General features: G+C 41.0%; 1 protein-coding gene across 1 annotated transcript in view; it reads right to left on the bottom strand.

Moving 5' to 3' along the window:
- SLC7A11 (solute carrier family 7 member 11) overlaps positions 1–16,541 on the bottom strand; it is a 61,578-nt gene that overhangs the window by 33,841 nt on the left and 11,196 nt on the right. Inside the window, exons 4-6 of the mRNA XM_052815545.1 lie at positions 11,377–11,502; positions 9,071–9,170; positions 5,913–5,957 (exon numbers count right to left, since the gene is read on the bottom strand). Of these exons, the coding sequence (XP_052671505.1) occupies positions 5,913–5,957; positions 9,071–9,170; positions 11,377–11,502 (271 nt within the window). The remainder of the gene's footprint in view (positions 1–5,912; positions 5,958–9,070; positions 9,171–11,376; positions 11,503–16,541) is intronic.

Consider the following 16,541-nt stretch of genomic DNA (forward strand, 5'->3'; position numbering starts at 1 on the left):
AAATATTTTTCATTGTTATGATTACTAGGAATAACTAGTCAGGGACTAGACTGGTAGTGAGCAGCAGTGCAATTCAAGTTTCTGATTGATTTTGGAAGGGGGGTGCCTCCTAATGTGAAGTGCCAAAATCAGATGGCTACAAACAGCTAGGGAGCTGGAAGAGTTTTAGTGTCCTAGCCACCATTCCCCTCCCATCCATCTGCATCTCTGTAATGCTTAGACACACTGAAAAAAACCTCTAATATCACATTTCTCTCACTCAGTCCTCATAGATGCAAAGTGTGACTTTAAACTGTAATTAATATAAATGGGTGGTACACATTAGATTAATTAGACATGACACTCACATTATTTAAACCCAATATAAAAACAGATTATATGAAACATTTTGATATCCTGATTTTACAAAATGTCTGATGACATCAAGCCTTGGTGACTTGTTATACATCTACCGCTTCTCAGTTCCTTAGAAAAGAGGAATAAATGAAGTGAGAAGAACACTGGAAAAATCTAATAGACAAACTGAATAATCTCAGACCCCAAGGTCATAGCAAAGCAATTCATTTCTTGGCTTTTCAACAGCACAAGACATGATTTATCAATCTGAGACCAGGCTTATAAACACTATACATCTCAATAATATGTTCTTTGCACTGTGTAACTTTTTAAACAATGATAGATTGCCTGGGCTGGACCAAAGTTATTTTACAAACAGAAACAGAATATTTGCAAATGAAATGGCCCAATAAGGGAAGGGAGGGTGGGGGGTGAGGGTGTAGAAAAAGAAAAAAAAAAAGATAGGATTTTGCCAAATAGCAGCTATATTTAACTGCAACTGCAAAGGAATCTAACTTTTTGCTGTAAAATATTTTCAGAATGCACGTCCTTTAAAAATCTCCTCTCTATCATTTTATACAACTGAAATTGAAGACTACTAAAGGAAAAATATTTCCTAAGTTCAACACTAACAAAAACTTACACTGCCAAAGAAAAAATATGATTTTGAGTTAAAGTAGGACTGTGAATTACTACCTCTAGTTGCCCACTTGATCACAGACTTCCTTGAAGTCCTTAAGGAATTCAAGTCTTAGTTTCCCTTCCCTTAAAGTGAAATAATATTTTCTTTCTCTTCCAACAAGAGCCTAATCTTTATAATGTGAAGCATTTGGGCTCATCATCTGCTCATACTGAGGACGTAGAACATAATTTTTTTAAAGTAGGATTCTCTTTGGCCAGCATCTGACACAATCTGGCCCCGACTTTGACGAGGCTCTGAAGACATTGCTGTAATGTAGAAACACTCCTGTGTTATTTTCTCATCTGGAGTCCGTCAAAATTCCTGACAAACTAAAGCTCTGATCCTGGACTCTGCTCTGCCTGGGAAGGGAGGAGGGAAGTGCCATTCGGGCATGAGCTGCTTTTAGGGTCTTGATTGAAAAAACTTGGTCTCTTTCTTGAGAGTACAGAGTGGATGCTCAAGAATACAGATGAGCTCAAAGACTATGTATAAGAAATGAGTTTGAAAGTTCAACATGCTTGATTTCCAGTCCTCTAAATTTACTGCTCCAGGCAACACGGCTCCTGTCAATTTTCAGGTGACAAATTCTCTCTCTCAGAGACCCGGCTGTTCTTTCATTCACTTATTATTTAGACAATACAGTACGACCTCAGTTTGAGTAGGGCTGATCCTTATAATGTAAGAAAATCAAAAAGATCAAAGCTGCATGTGACGTGGCTTCTTGAGGTTATTTTGGTGAAGCTCTGCTTCAAGGATTATTCAGATATTTCACTTCAAACAGCAATTGCTATTGACCCAGCACACATATGCAAAGCATAATTTTCAAAAGTAAAAGAAATTTGTTATTACACTGCAACGTTGTTCCACATACTCTTGATAATAAAATTATTTCAGGTTCTTTTAAAAAAAAGGTACATTAAAGCAGCTGAACACTGCAACCACAGCTCCTTGTAAAACAAACATCAACTTCGTGTTGCTTCAGATCCTACTAATGCTGTATGAGGGAAGCACTTTAACAAAGAAGAATAAAGAAATGAGTCCAGGCTTAAAAATGAGACATCAAAAGGGGGTTTAGCAGGAGACAGAAACAGCTACTTTTACATCTTACGATAACTGGGGTTATAATAATGTCCTTTTTCTTATACAAAAGAAGGGACTGTGACATTTCCAAAGTGAGAATTCAGCACTACTTCCAAAAATCTGTTCAAAAAGTAGTGGCATTCACTTTCAGATTTTTTTTTTTTCCCTTTTTCCATTCTCCCTTCTATAATTTAAAGGGCGCTTCTTCTCCACTTGGCTCATTTCCACTGTGTCTGTGTCAGCTCTCTCTCTCTAAGATTTCATATCGCCTAAGTATCTCAGTGCCTCAGGCCCGTAGTATTTATCCTATTTATAGACCTAAATCTGCAATTTGTTGCGCCTGGGCAGACTGCTGCACCTACACAGACTCCCACAGCTTTCGGGAGCCCTTTCTGCCTGTACAAACAGCCACTCCACTGGAGCACAAAGGTGGCTTTCAGCTAGGCAAGGTCACGAGCATCCCCCCTTCCCCTGCCCCTCTCCTACATTTCCAATGGCACTTGCTGTACCCCAGCAAGCCTTCCTGGTGCCGCACACACCACAGCAAACAAAGCAATCCCTATCTGGAAAACATTAATGTCTAAAAGTAGATGTTTCCACCTTCTTGTGCATTTCAGGATGTATTCTAGGGCCCTGACCCATCTCTCTCTCTCTCTCACCCTCCACAATACCACATCAGCAGAGAGGGAGTCCAGGACTCGCCACATAAAAAGAGGATTAAAGCCAGGTCTTCACAAACGTGGGCCCTTGGCAGGTCCACTTCAACTCCTTTCTCTGCTAGAGCCTCTCTGCATTCCCCCTGCTGTAACTCTGCTATCCTCCCCACAACTCTTTCGGTACACTTCACTGCGGGTTTGCAGCAGGCCGGTTAACATGGGGACGGTGACGATCATTCATCTCAGCACCAGCTGTCAGTTACTTTAAAAGCTGCCGCACACCTAGAAATTTGCAACTGTGACTGATTCTCAGACAAACATTTACCTTGGCACACGCAGTGCAGAAGGCATCACCATGCTCACCTCTGTCGTTGTAAGTAATTTGCATCCCTAACCATTGACAAACATTACAAATTGCACACCTGGAGCTGTTACAGCCTAAGTGGTTCAAGCCTGTACTTCCCTCTTCCCTTTTAAAAACAGCTAACATAATACCTCCGCAGCAATTGAGTTCTAATAAATGCCTACAACAGCAGCACAATTAGTGGCTCACCTAATGCCTGCACCAAGTTTGGTGGGAGCTGAGACAGTTGCCCCTGGGATTAGTCCACATTATTCCCTTGCCCTGTATCTTTGGGAATGGTGGCAGAGCAGGTCCCTGTTCAGCAGGACATCTTTCCAACAGAGCCAGTCACAGGTGGCAACTGGATTAAAAAAAAAAAAAATTTTCCAACTGTTTCGTTTAATTGCTTGTTTCGGGTTAATGGAGTCCAGAATCCCCATTTACGGGTAGTGCAGGGATCTCCATCAGCACAGCTGGTAGCGTTCCACTTGTCCTGCAATCACCTGCCACTTATTTAGCAACATTTAAAATCCCAATCTCTTCTACTGTACATTTGTACCTTTGTGTGGAGATTGTGACCCCAGGCACCCTGCTGTAAAGACTGGGCATCTTCCCTTCTTGTCCCCTCAAAGCGCAACCCCAAGAAGAAGAGTGATGAGGGGAAGCTTTAACAGCTTTGCGACAACATTGCACATGTAACATTGAGCTCGTTTTTCCAGAGCTGACCTGGAATACACCAAACCAGCCAGGCTATGTGGCTTGCCCCCTGGTCCTGCATCCCCACTAGCAGCACAATTAACTTCAGCAGCTCTCCAAGGGTAACCTGGAGAACAGAGAAGCTCTCCGGAGATGGGGGCAGAGGAGAGAGTCTCTCCCTCCCTCCCATCCCAGCTGCAAGGAAGAAAACCACACCACTTTTCTTAGCTGTGATACAACATCCTTCGATGGGTGCTTAGTTAAAAAAGAAAAGGAACTATGCCTTTCTGTCCTACGCAGCAGAGGGCAATATGTTCAAAAATACGCACTCCTCTGACTCAAACCACAAGAAAAAAGAAGTCGATATAAACCAACTGCAATGAAAATTACCAATAATTTCAGTTAATCACCATACAGTTAAGAGAACTGCAGAGACACATAAGTGTATGTAAGGTCCCAAAAGGTGGTAGGCATGTGCACGTTTAAAAACATCACACAGTATTGATGGTAACCACATGATAATTTACAAATTATATTGCTTCTAGCAAATGCTTTTGATCACATCACCAAGACTCTGGCTGCTAACCCATCTCCCCAGAATTTCCTGAAGCAGTAGAAATCTTGGACCAGAATCACTTCACTCCTTTCAAGCCAGCCTGCCATACAATGGTTTTTCAAAAGTTGAAAATATGTGGTGGGTTTTTTAAAATCTCTGCCTCCCTGACTTTATAAAGCACACATATTCTTGGTAGTTAAACCCAGATTTGCCACTAGATCATCTAGCCTGAGTTCCTGTGTGTCCCAGGCCTGGGAAGCATTAGCCAGCTGCTCTCCACTGAGCCAAATAACTTGTGTTTTACTAAAGCACAGCTTCTAAAAAGGTGTTCTGTCTGAACTGAAGACTACCAGTGAAAAAACGAATTGTACATAGGTATCTATGCTAATGATTAGTCAACCACCTTATTAAATATTAATGCTGTATTTTCTACCTGCATTTGTCTGGTTTCAGCATCCAGCCTTCCATATACATATTCAGATCATATTAAAGAGCCTGTTAACACCCAAGACACCTCAAAGGCACTGAAACAATGGAAATCTGCCAGTCTTTCTGCCATCCTCATGTTTTATCATCAATTTCTTTATAATTATTTTCAGGTCTCTGAAGAAAATACTGAACAGCACCAGGCTTGGTTCAGACTTCGAAGAAACCAACTAAAAACCTTCTACATGCTCCTCATCGATGGCTGTTTAGGGGTTGTTTTTTTTCTTTCTCTACATATCTCAGATATGTAGCTTCATATTCTCTGAATGTACAGTGCTGAGGGTCTTTTTAAACACTAAGTTATTTGGTACCCAGCCACGTATCTTATTTTAAAAACCTAAGAAAATTATACCTACCCATTAATTTTTAATCAAGTAAATTGTTAGTTTCCTCAAAGACCACAATTTGATTTGACAAGGCATATTTTCTTTAATTTTTAGAAAAGGTTAATATTGTTTTATTACTGGCCGCACGTACCAAAACCTATCTACCAAAATAGATCTGCCAAATCAAACTCTCCCTAACAGGACAGCTTTTCTTCCCATATTTTACAGACAGGTGCTGTGAGAGTATTCATCTCTGGTTTGAAACAGACTCCCACCAATATCCCCTGTTCGGCTTAATTGGATCGGATGCTGTGCTATGTGTATTCAAGATCCTGCAACTCTCAGACATCTAAAAGAAGTAGAACTAAGTATTTGATTAATATTTAAACACAGCAAAACTGCCAAATATTGCAGCAGATAAGTTTCTTGGGCAAGATTTCCCTGACAGGATACCAGTAACTTCCACTGAAAGGAGCCACTGATAGTTACTTGTATCCTGAGGGGGAGAATCAGAGCCCCGGAGATCTACTTAGTTTTCTGCTTTCTGTGCACATAAAAGCAGAATACATAACAAGGTCACGACAGGCCAAAAATAGCAAATCTTCAAACAGTTGCAATTCAAATAGATACCAGATCTGCTGGAAAGCAAGCAACTTGACCAGCATGCAGAATTTCTGAAGATCACTACTTTTATAGCATTTTAAATTTTACGACCATTTTTCAAAAGTCAAGAAAAAAATTAGGTACATACTTTTCAGGGTTTTCCACTTCTTCAGTAACAAAATTGAGGTAAAACCTAGAAAAGAGTTATAAAATGTATTATAAGGGCTTGGTAGATTTTGACTCTGTATTTCTTTCCCAAAGAATCAAGATGATGCTTTTAGTTAAGCACTGCTGTTAATTATAGTAGACTTTGCAGACCCATGTTTGGATTAAGGAGAGTGTGAGATTTAACCTTCCCTCATTCCCACACTCATGAAGGGAATTCGCAGAAAAGACAGCAAAGCAGAAAAAAAGTCAAAAGCTATGTAATATCGGTGTGGAATTAAATCAGGGGTTTTTTCCCCGGCATACTAGGCAAATTACAGTTTACCCTAATCCTATACACAAACACACATGCACCCTCAAGCTTCATATTCCATCTGTGGCTGTAGCCTTTCACAGTTTAGGGTTATATTGGCAAAAATTCTCATCAGGGTATTCAGCAAGGACTTCTTAACAATAAAAATAAACGAAGCCTCAAAAAAAACCCTCCTAAAACCAGGATTTTGACACTAGTGTGTCATATACAATCACAAACCCAGGCTGCTAATCCTGCGTGCTCTTGCACAACCTCCAGTACAGGCTGCACTCTGGTCGTATTCCAGCAGCGTGCAAGAGACAGCTACCTATGGGAATTCATAGGAACTACTCACCAGGTACAGCCCTGCATACAAAGCAACCATAAGCCTCAAGGTCACTGAACCCTCTGTTCTGCATTTATTAGCACTAGGTCTGTGCATCACTGGATCACACAGATGTGCCTGGCCCAGATACGGGCACAAAGTCACATCCTGGCTAATTAAACAGAGCAGTCAATACAGTGCTTATGCTGGCTTTCTACTTTCATGCAGGAAGACAAATGATATCGGACCCAACAGTGCTACAGTGAATAAACAAATGGTACCTGATCTGGCAGAAAGTCTGGTAACTTTTCTCCATTATAAGTCTTGGACCAGATCTGGGTTAGCAGAACGAGTTAGCACTGGCTCGCTGTTTTAAAAAATGGGATTTTGTGACCGAGCATGAAATTCTGTAAAACTAGATTTGCCATCTTATACAACCACCTCAGTACTTGTTTCTAAACTTGGTAGTGCACAGAGCACAAAAGAAGAGGTTGGGATAGTTCAAAGGAGAGATGGCTTCTGATGAGTAAGATGTTCAGCTACTTCTTTGTGGTCTTAGTCCCGCGGCTAGAAAGAAGTAATTTGACAGTCCTGCATCAGTCCTTTTACTGATGCAAAGACACGCTTCCTTGCATTCTTTTCTCTACTTGTCCTTTCTCACCTAGCATTTTATATACCAAACAGTCTACACTTGCTCTTCGCAGGATGAACCCACACATATAACAGATACTACCTTTGTTTTGTTCTTTAAAGCTGTATCATTAAAAGTTAATAGCCTCATAGGCGATGCATAAAATTCTGCCTGCGTCCTGGGACGCAACACCAACACTTGCAACACTCCTTCACATTCAGCTTACTGGATTGATTTAGCCCCATGAAACTGATAGTGCAAGGGTATTGACACTCCACTTAATGGTCTGCTCCTCTGTGCTCTGCAGCAATCAATTTGAGCTGGTGACAAAGACAAATAGGCAGCTGGGAAGAACCACTAGCCAAATTAGGTCTTTTCCTGCTAATTTCTTTTATAAGTGGCAAATAAGGACCTTGAAATAAAAGTCAGAAGGTGTAAAGGAAAAAAAGAGATTATTTTAATTGTAGGGGTTTGGAATGTTAGGTGGAAAATGGAAAGAAATAGGAAAGAAGCAGCAGAATAACAGTATTTTTGATGTAGCATTTTACAGTAAACAAACTCTGCCTCCGTGATGAATAATATTAAAGAGCTTTTAAAATTGCCTTCATAGAAAAATGTACTGCTAGGTTAATATTTTAAAAGTGAGAAACCATCACACGTATGGATATGAGAAACAGAGGCGGTTATATGAGAGAGAAGGAAGAAAGTAGAGACCGTCTGCATAATGAGTTCAATTTCTTTGAGGCTTCAAAATGCCAGGCTCTTTTCTTATGTATCTATCACAGCTAAAGGCTTTGGACTCTCTTGGGGTCCCCCCCTTCCCCCTTTTAATATAAAAGTTCTGTTCAGTACTTCAGTGTGCATGTTTATAATGCTCCTGCAACCAGGGAGTTACAGACAGGCAGAGAACTCAAATGCTCAGCCCATTGTCCCTCTGAATTAAATAAATAAAACCCTTATCTCTCAGCCCTCGCCTTTTGTGCAAGGTAAAGAACTTGGCTGCCTGTGAGGCTATGCAAAGGAAAGGGAAGACCTGCAGACAAAGCTATCTCAAAATAAGCCCACTCTGTGCACTGTAGTCTTTCCTCCACACACACACTGCTGCTGCAAAAGCACGTTGGCACTGTGCAACGTGGAACCCTCACTAAGCATGAATAAATCACAAGGCAGATTCTAAGAGCGGTGGCACCTTTCAAATCAGCTGCTGTGTACTTTGGTGGGGGACAGGGAAAGAACTTGAAAGAAAGTTCTGAGCAGAATACTTGAAGGCAGATTCTCATACCTTTGCTCACAGTCAATAGCACTTGACTTCTATGGGAGCCAGTTGCACTTCTTGTTAAGTGAGGTCCAATTCTCTTGGAGCAAGAGGCATAAGAATCTGGGGTTTTACCTTGTTTTGTGGTCTATACTGATGTTATCATGGTTCACTTATTCTTCAAACACTGCTTTTACAAAGCGAAGGCTGAGGTCAACACGACTTTGTAACAGTTCACAGATTTGTTTTTCGCGTAATTACTGACTTGTTCAACAAAAATTAAAGCTTCATTATCCCTTTTATCCTTTTATCAAAATGCCTAATGAAAAATTAAAAACATTCCTTTCTTGTTGCCTTTATTTCTAGTCTTAAGAACAGAAATAAAAGTCTGATTTCTTTACTGTTCAGTGCATGTTTACCTATTGTACACTGGAGAAGAAAAATCTGTCCTTTGTAGAGCTGCTTGCAGAATAACTACTGAGCATATGGAACAGTGGTGAGATCTACCCTTACTACATGATGTAGTTTGGCAAAAGATGTAGAAAGTGCTACTCATTTCTTCATATAAATAAATGTCTTTGTTAAAGCATACTAGTGCTTGTTTTCAGGACAAATACTTATAGGTTTCAACAACTTACCAGCCTGAATAGGCATACATTCCTGAATAGAAAGCAAGTGGTAATCCCATAACACTGGCATCATTCCCCGCAAAGGCATTTTTAAAGTGCTGTGTTTCTCCTGCAACATCAACAAAAACAATATTGAAAAATAAGCTCTTTGGTCGCCTCCTACTTTAAAACAAATAAATATATCACACCACGGAACATTTAATCACCCAACAGTTCACTAACTTCAAGTTCTGCCCTTGACCTTAATTTCTGACCCAACCCTTGCAGCTGTAATCTGCCAGCAATTGAAAAAGGTTTCATGGCATCCCTAGTCATGCAGTAACAGAATTTGACCTATTAATTTTTTTCAAAGCATTCTGAGCTTAATGACGCTCACTGCACTGTCATGTCCGGCAGTGACTTACATCAACATGAAAGAGCAGAATGAGCTCTGTAGTTTTTGCTGTGGCAAATTTCACTTGTTTAACATTCTAATCAGAAGGAACATTGCTATCATTTCACTCACAAGCAACATTTTTAAGGTAAACAAACCCAGTATCTTAAACATTTCTACCACTGAAAAATTTAGTAACTCCCTACCACATTACAGTCAGTACTGTATTAATATTACAGCAAGTAAGAATTACGTATCTCTAAATGAAAACATGTAAGAGTTGTATTATGCTCTTATTTATTTACAAGGTGCTCTGTGGTTTGTAAGACCTCCCTACAATATCCCAAATTTCCTGAGAAACAATGATCCTCCACAGAAAAGGAGCAGAAAGAAGCAGAATTCATTCAGACTTAAATTAGCAATGGGTCAAATCCTCTATCCTTTACTTGGTTTTTACTGAGCCCTCAGTCAAAATTCCCACTGACGCAGAGGCTTTTTGGGTAAGGGAAGAGCTGTGGCCAGAGGAAGGTCCCAGTAGGGAGTCAGGGACACTATCTGAGCTACTTAAGGGCAGCAAACCCCAACCAAACCTGGGTCTGGCCTGTTCCAAAGGTCTAGAAAAAATGGGGTGGGTGGGAAGAGAGAGAAATTTTGCACATGAAAGGAGGTGAGGGAAGAGGCATTGCAACTGCCAGAGAGGAAGTAAGAAACATGAAAACAGACATAGTGAATCAGCAGAGTGCTACACAGGAAAACTTTTATTTCAGAGTCTATTTCTAACCACAGAGAGCTGCCCATCCCTGAGAAACTGAGCTCACCGCAGAGCCTAATGCTGCGCTGCTGAGTCAGATGGGAGGCTTTGTGAAGCATCATAAAAGAGCATCCCCAGGGACAGACCCAACAACCGTGATAATTTTTAATCTGCCACCAATTCATTAAAAAGTGCTCCCCATTCTGACCCTCTGCGCTGAACGGCTCCTTGTGCTTTGTTAGCTATTGCCCAGCGTTATTGTAACGAGAGTGAGCTGGGGCTCTTCGCCATCTCGCACCCGCTGCTGATAGGGCTGTAGTGGAAAAGCCTCTTCAGGTAGCTAAGCATATGTCAGTGGAAAGAGTTTCTCTGCCAGCATGGCTTCACCCCAACGACTTCCAGAGAGCCAAGGAAAGGCCTGCGCCGCCATGTCTGTGCTGGGGGCTGCTGCGGAGAACAATGGTGTGTTTTCACGCTCCTTGCTTATGCAGCAACACTGATAAAGTCCATAGAGTAATTCTGGCCCTGCAAACACTTCTGCTTTCCTTTCCTATGCTTGGGTTAGCCCCAGACTATTGCTTTTAGGTATGCTTTAGTTTTTCACTTGGAAGAAGTAAAGCATGCATGCGGCACAAGAATCCAGTACTTGCAGGCAGGAAGCCCATGAAAGCAATAGCTAACTACAGTGTCTCTTGCCAGTACAGCACCTTTAACTTCACAGTCTACATCACCAAAGTGGTAGAACAGCATCCATGATACCGTTTCTTTCATATATTCTGAGCCCCCTCCACCACCACATACCCAGTACCAAACAGGACTAGGCATGAGCCCAGTTAAAGGAGACATATTCTGCCTGGACTAGGGCTGTGCCCATCTGCCATTAAAACCCATCCTGCCCCTTTTACAAAGTTCATGCCAAAGGCAAATTACAGAGGAGGGCAATCCTTTCGCTCATTTGAAAACAGAGTCTGATCTGAAGAGACTCATTGGCATGCTGAAGGAAATACCAGTTCACCCCAGTGTAGTTCCACTTCTAATCAATTACATGACAGTACAGAGCTTCAGTTAAGCAAGCACAGACTAATTAAGAGATTTTGCTGCTATAAGCATTATTTGGTGGAGGCAGGTGGGGAAAGACTGGGGAGGGTAAAGATAAAAGCACTTTAAAAGCATTTACTTTTCATTTCATACCTTTAATTAGCTGGATAACTCCGGGGACTATAATTATCAGAATTGCTACAAGCTTGCAAAAGGTAAGAAAAATCTGAATGCGGGCACTCCAGCTGACACTCGTGCTATTCAGGACCATCACCAGCGCTGCAAGGGGAAAAAGAAAAGTCAGAAAGAAATACTCATGCTGCTGAAATTGCCGCAAAACTCTTTGCCAGCAGAGACGCCACACACACAATAGATCCTGATGCATTAAAGGAAATACACCCCGATAACCTTCTCCAGCTGCTGCCCTCCCACTTCTCACATTCCTCTTCCAGACACCGCATGAAACGCTTGAGCTGAGCCCTTCTGTCTGACCCACTGCGCGGCCCATCCGTCTCTCCGTTCTCTGCCTGGTTTCCTCTGCACCAAATTACAGCTTTGTTTACCCAGAATTGTTAGCTGTTGGTAGGCGATGGGCTGGCAGGACCCTGCTTTAGATGAAAGAAATTAATTGCCCAACCCTTGTCACTCCAGATTTCTGTATCAGTGCCAGTTTGAGTAGAGATTTGCATTTTCAGAAAACAATAACAATAAATAATCATATTAAACTTTCTCACCCCCATTTGGGCCCCGCATAATTTTGTCACTACCTTATTTACCCCCGCTCTTCTTTTGCACTCTTTCTCCATCCTTATTGCCGTACCACCAGAGATGCAGGAGGGCCAGAGTAAAAGTAACTGCCCCATCCTTGTTGGGAATTGGTGAAGAAACAGAGACGTTTTACTTCTTGAAAACAAAGCCCAGGTCTGCTCCTCACCAACACATAGAGAGATAAGTGAGCATGGCTTTTAAGTCCTGCCTGCTTGGCTCACATCTCCTTCTGGGTCAGGGAGGGCATCTTCTGGCCTTTACTACAGCACTGACTGACAGGAGGATGGTAGGTCTTATCATTTAAGTGCCAGTTATTCTAGCTTATTTAAACCATTACCCTGGCAAAACAGAATCAATAAAGGAGTTTAGATATTAAAAAAAGAAAGAAAGAATTACCTAAAGAATGGAAAATGAGAGTAATTTCACTAGATAAAAAGTCCCTTTCCCAATTTGCTGTGGGGAAAGGCAAACATAGTCAAACAAGCCTGCTCACTCATCTTCTCTTTCTTGCCATCCTATGAAGCTAATAAATTAGCTCCTCATCACAGTCCTCCCATACTTCAAACTCTCTCAAGAGCACTCGTTTGTCTGTATCATCAGCCATATCACACATCTTGGGACACATAAAACCACAAGTTGCTATCTCCCGCCAGAGTCTGGGATTTAGTTTGTATGAGCTAGCATTGTAAATCTGGCATGGTACAAGGTTTCTGGCAGCAAAACCTACTGATTTACCCCAAGTCTTTTCTACAGATTCTGTTCACCAGCAAGGCCAAAAAATAGATCATAAAAATTTCTTCTCAGTTTAAACCAAAAGTAGTTTGGGTTTTATGGGAAAGGGAGAAAATTCCAAGTAATCTGGATTCCAATGTATATTTTTAGATATTTTTAATAAAACAAAAATTCCAGAAAAAAACAATTTAGAAGTATTTTCTGGAATTTTCATTTGGGAAAGTGAGGGCTTCACTCTCAAGTGAACAATTTACCAAACTCAACATAAGCCCACAACTTTGTTTACTGTGAATTTTTCACCAAAAAAAGATCTTAAAGGTCAAAATGTTTTTCCAGTTCAGTATTTCACCAGATTTCAGAACAGAGGCATTCTTTTCTAAGTCACAAAGAAATGACGTGGACTTCTGCAAAGAATCACTTGAGATCCAAATACTTATTTTTTGCTGTACTACTTCCATGTATGCCTATACTTGGCAGGAAACAGAAAATCCCAGGGGTCTGATTCATTACTCCATTGTCCCAATACTACTCTGACATATCTTCACTCATTTAAATGTTGAAAGATGCCTTTAAGGTTGCTGCCGAATATTACCATGATTGAGGCTCCCCCTCTCTTCCTAAGGCTTGATTACCAGGAAGGTTAACAACAGTCATTTAAGCAAAACATATTTAAAATATTCATTTGACCAACAGTGTTTAAGTTATAAAGAAAATCCAGCGCCATAAACAAGCACTGGCTTATTTCAAATTTCCTAGAAAGCTCAGGATATCATACTTTTCTTTCCCAGAAGACAAAACTCAGGCAGGGACCAGGCCACAAGAAAATGTCAAGGAAGAGTTTTATGTGTAAGAAAATATCTGCAATTTGACATCCAGCTTATTCAGAGTTCAAGCTGACTGCAGCAATCGGTCTGTTACCTTGCATAGGTCAGAAGAGGTAATGTGAGCATCCTCCCTGCAGAGAGCCCTCCTTGAGGTTTTCTAATGTATTGGTTTCACCTTCCTGATACACATATGAGAATGTCACTGGATGGCAAACTAGTATAAACACTAACATCAACTCACACGGAAACTCATAACCTTCCTCGCTCACCAGCCACACAAAAATCGCAAGCCCCAATTCTGTATAAGAGCTATACCGGCTTGAAAGAAAAAAATGCAGGCTAGTGTTTTCATGAAGTCAGCCTGCCTGTGAGCAGGCTGTGTTAAAACCTTCTCCATCCCCAACTGTGAGTTCAAGCCAGCCAAATGTCTCATGTGAGGCTTTCTAATCAAATAGCGAAAGCAAAATGGACACTGCAAGAACTTTCATTTAATTGGGAAGCTGAAGGGATGTTACAACTGCAGTCAGTCCAGTGCACGTGTCGTTAGTTTTGATGGTCCTCTATAAGAGTAAGTCTCTTGCAGAGTTGGACGACTGCACAAATATAGTAGGTCAGGTTGCAAGGCTGAGACTTAAGTTCTTAGAATATTTGAGACTAATTTGGTATTTTTTGGAATTTCATTTTATTGGACTTAATAGGCTATAAGAATTTACAGTTGTCTTACAATATTTAGCCTTAGCAGTTCTATGTGCATAACAGACATATAGGGACGTGGGGCTTATACTGCTATCACATATCAGCACCATACTGGTTGTGTTAGCAACTGGATAGTGAAAGGCAATGGAGAAGTCATGAAGAAAGCTTTTAAAGAGCAGGAAAAGAATATGACAACTGTGCCAGGATTCAAGACGGAAATTATATCTTGGGACTGTGGTCGTTATTCAACACCTCTTTTCTATGAATAGGGCCTTATGGAGATACTTCAAGAAACTGATTGCAGATGCTATGATACAGGATCACAGCAAAGATCAGAAGGAAGCAGCAACTCCCCAGACAACAGGACAGTGAAAGGAGGACTCATCTCTAACTTTGCTAACTAAAAGTCAGGCATCTAGTGTGGCTGCATCCTCAATGAAGAGACAGTTACCTCCAGAGGATGAATAATACCACCTCTTTCAGATGCCTATCTCACATGAGATGAGTTGCCTTCAGGAAGAGTCTCTTTCCCTCTTTCTCCACTAACTCTACGGGGAGCATAGAAAATTACCTTAAACTCAACACCTAACTAAAAGTGAGATGAATCCTAACTGAAGGGAGTATGGAGGGAGAACAAAATGGGGTTCATGAACAATCAAACACAACAGTAACACTGATCATGTTGCTTTTCACAATCTCTTGCCTTCACACAGCCACAGCTATAGATGGATAACAAAATCTAATGGGAGAAGCAGCAGTAAGCATTACATCCTGGCCTACTTTTTAAGAATATATGTACCACTGCCTCAGCAGGAAACCAAGGAAACTGCCCTCCCCTAACTTGTCAGGTTTTTAGGGTCAAGGCATTTGCACAAAGCAAAAAATACCCTCAATTTGCAGATCCTAATGCGTCAATTAAAATGAAGTCACAGGAGGCACAAAAGCACCCATCAGAGCAGCTTTTGTTATCCCTGCAAGCCAAGAGATGTCTTAATTTAAACTGCTTGTCTGAAAACTGTCAGCGGTAGAGAGCTACGTCTGTAACATCTGCCATGGGTGGGAGGTGGGGGGGCGGGGGAAGCAACTAACTATAGACTCACACACCAAATATATGCCAATAAAGCTTTGGGCTGGAGTATTTGCCCGCAAGCACTGATAGATCTGTACAGCTGACCTTGGTTTTCAAGCACAGCATTGCCTCTAACAGCCATAGTTTGGGGTATTTGAGGGTTTTTGGCAGAGCTCCAAAAAAGGGGAGAAATTGTACATTATTGCAGCGTAAAATGCCCAAAATACGCATGAATGAGTGTGAAAACTTGAAAAACGTGTGGGAGTTGGTAACGTACTTTCAGTCTCACAGTTTTTAATAGCTGAAACCTGTTTATCTGCTTTCTGATATGGAGGCCAAGACAAGATTAGAACAGGCTCAGTTAAGATCGCGTATCTATTCAGGTTACATATTGATAGTACAGTTCAATACCTTCACACAGTACAATTTATCCCTTCCTGTTACCAATATATTTAAGCTTGCCATTAGGAGAAGAATTAAAACATATAAATAAAGCAATATATGAGTATGAGGGGAGTTCGCACTGTCTATCACCATGCTTTGCAATGGTGATAGGCATGGTGATAGGATGTTTCTTCATTGGAAGAAACAATAAATATGGAGGAGTCTACCAACTTTCACTTAGAGAGAAATGAATTTTTAACTCTTTCTCCTAAAAAGACCATCTTCAGCATCAGAACAAAGGCGGACGGCATCCCTTCTTCTTTGTGTCCTGCAGCTGTTTTGTCCCACTCAAGCAAAGCTGGACATTTAGAAGGCCTCATCTCCTGTTTGCATTTTCTTCAGCTGTCCCTTTCTATGCTGGGGCACATCCAGGTTCTCTCTGCTCTACCTGGCTACTTATTTTCAAAAAATTATAGTAATTAGATCTCTTTGAGATGTCTGCTCTCCTTTCAGGTACAGTTAAATTGACTTGAGTTTAGAAAAAGTTTATGGCAGACTGACAGATAGACTGAGATATGCATATCCAGTATTTGCCTAGGTTTTTCTCCTTGTGGGGATTTGCTTGAGAAATACCAAGTGAATTAAGTGATTTCTAAATTTGAAAAGAGCAGACAGCCTTTGCTTCAGAGGTTCAGAAAGCTGGGGTATCTGAAGAGTACCTCCACACAATCATCCTTCTCTCTACCAAGCCTCTGAAATGTTTGGACTTTTGGGTTGGTTGCTTTTATTTAAAAAAAATTAAAAAAAATATAAAATGAAAGCACTATATTGTGGAACAGAAAATT

This window comes from Harpia harpyja, chromosome 2 (assembly GCF_026419915.1).
Source record: "Harpia harpyja isolate bHarHar1 chromosome 2, bHarHar1 primary haplotype, whole genome shotgun sequence".
In the NCBI taxonomy this organism is placed as follows: Eukaryota; Metazoa; Chordata; class Aves; order Accipitriformes; family Accipitridae; genus Harpia; species Harpia harpyja.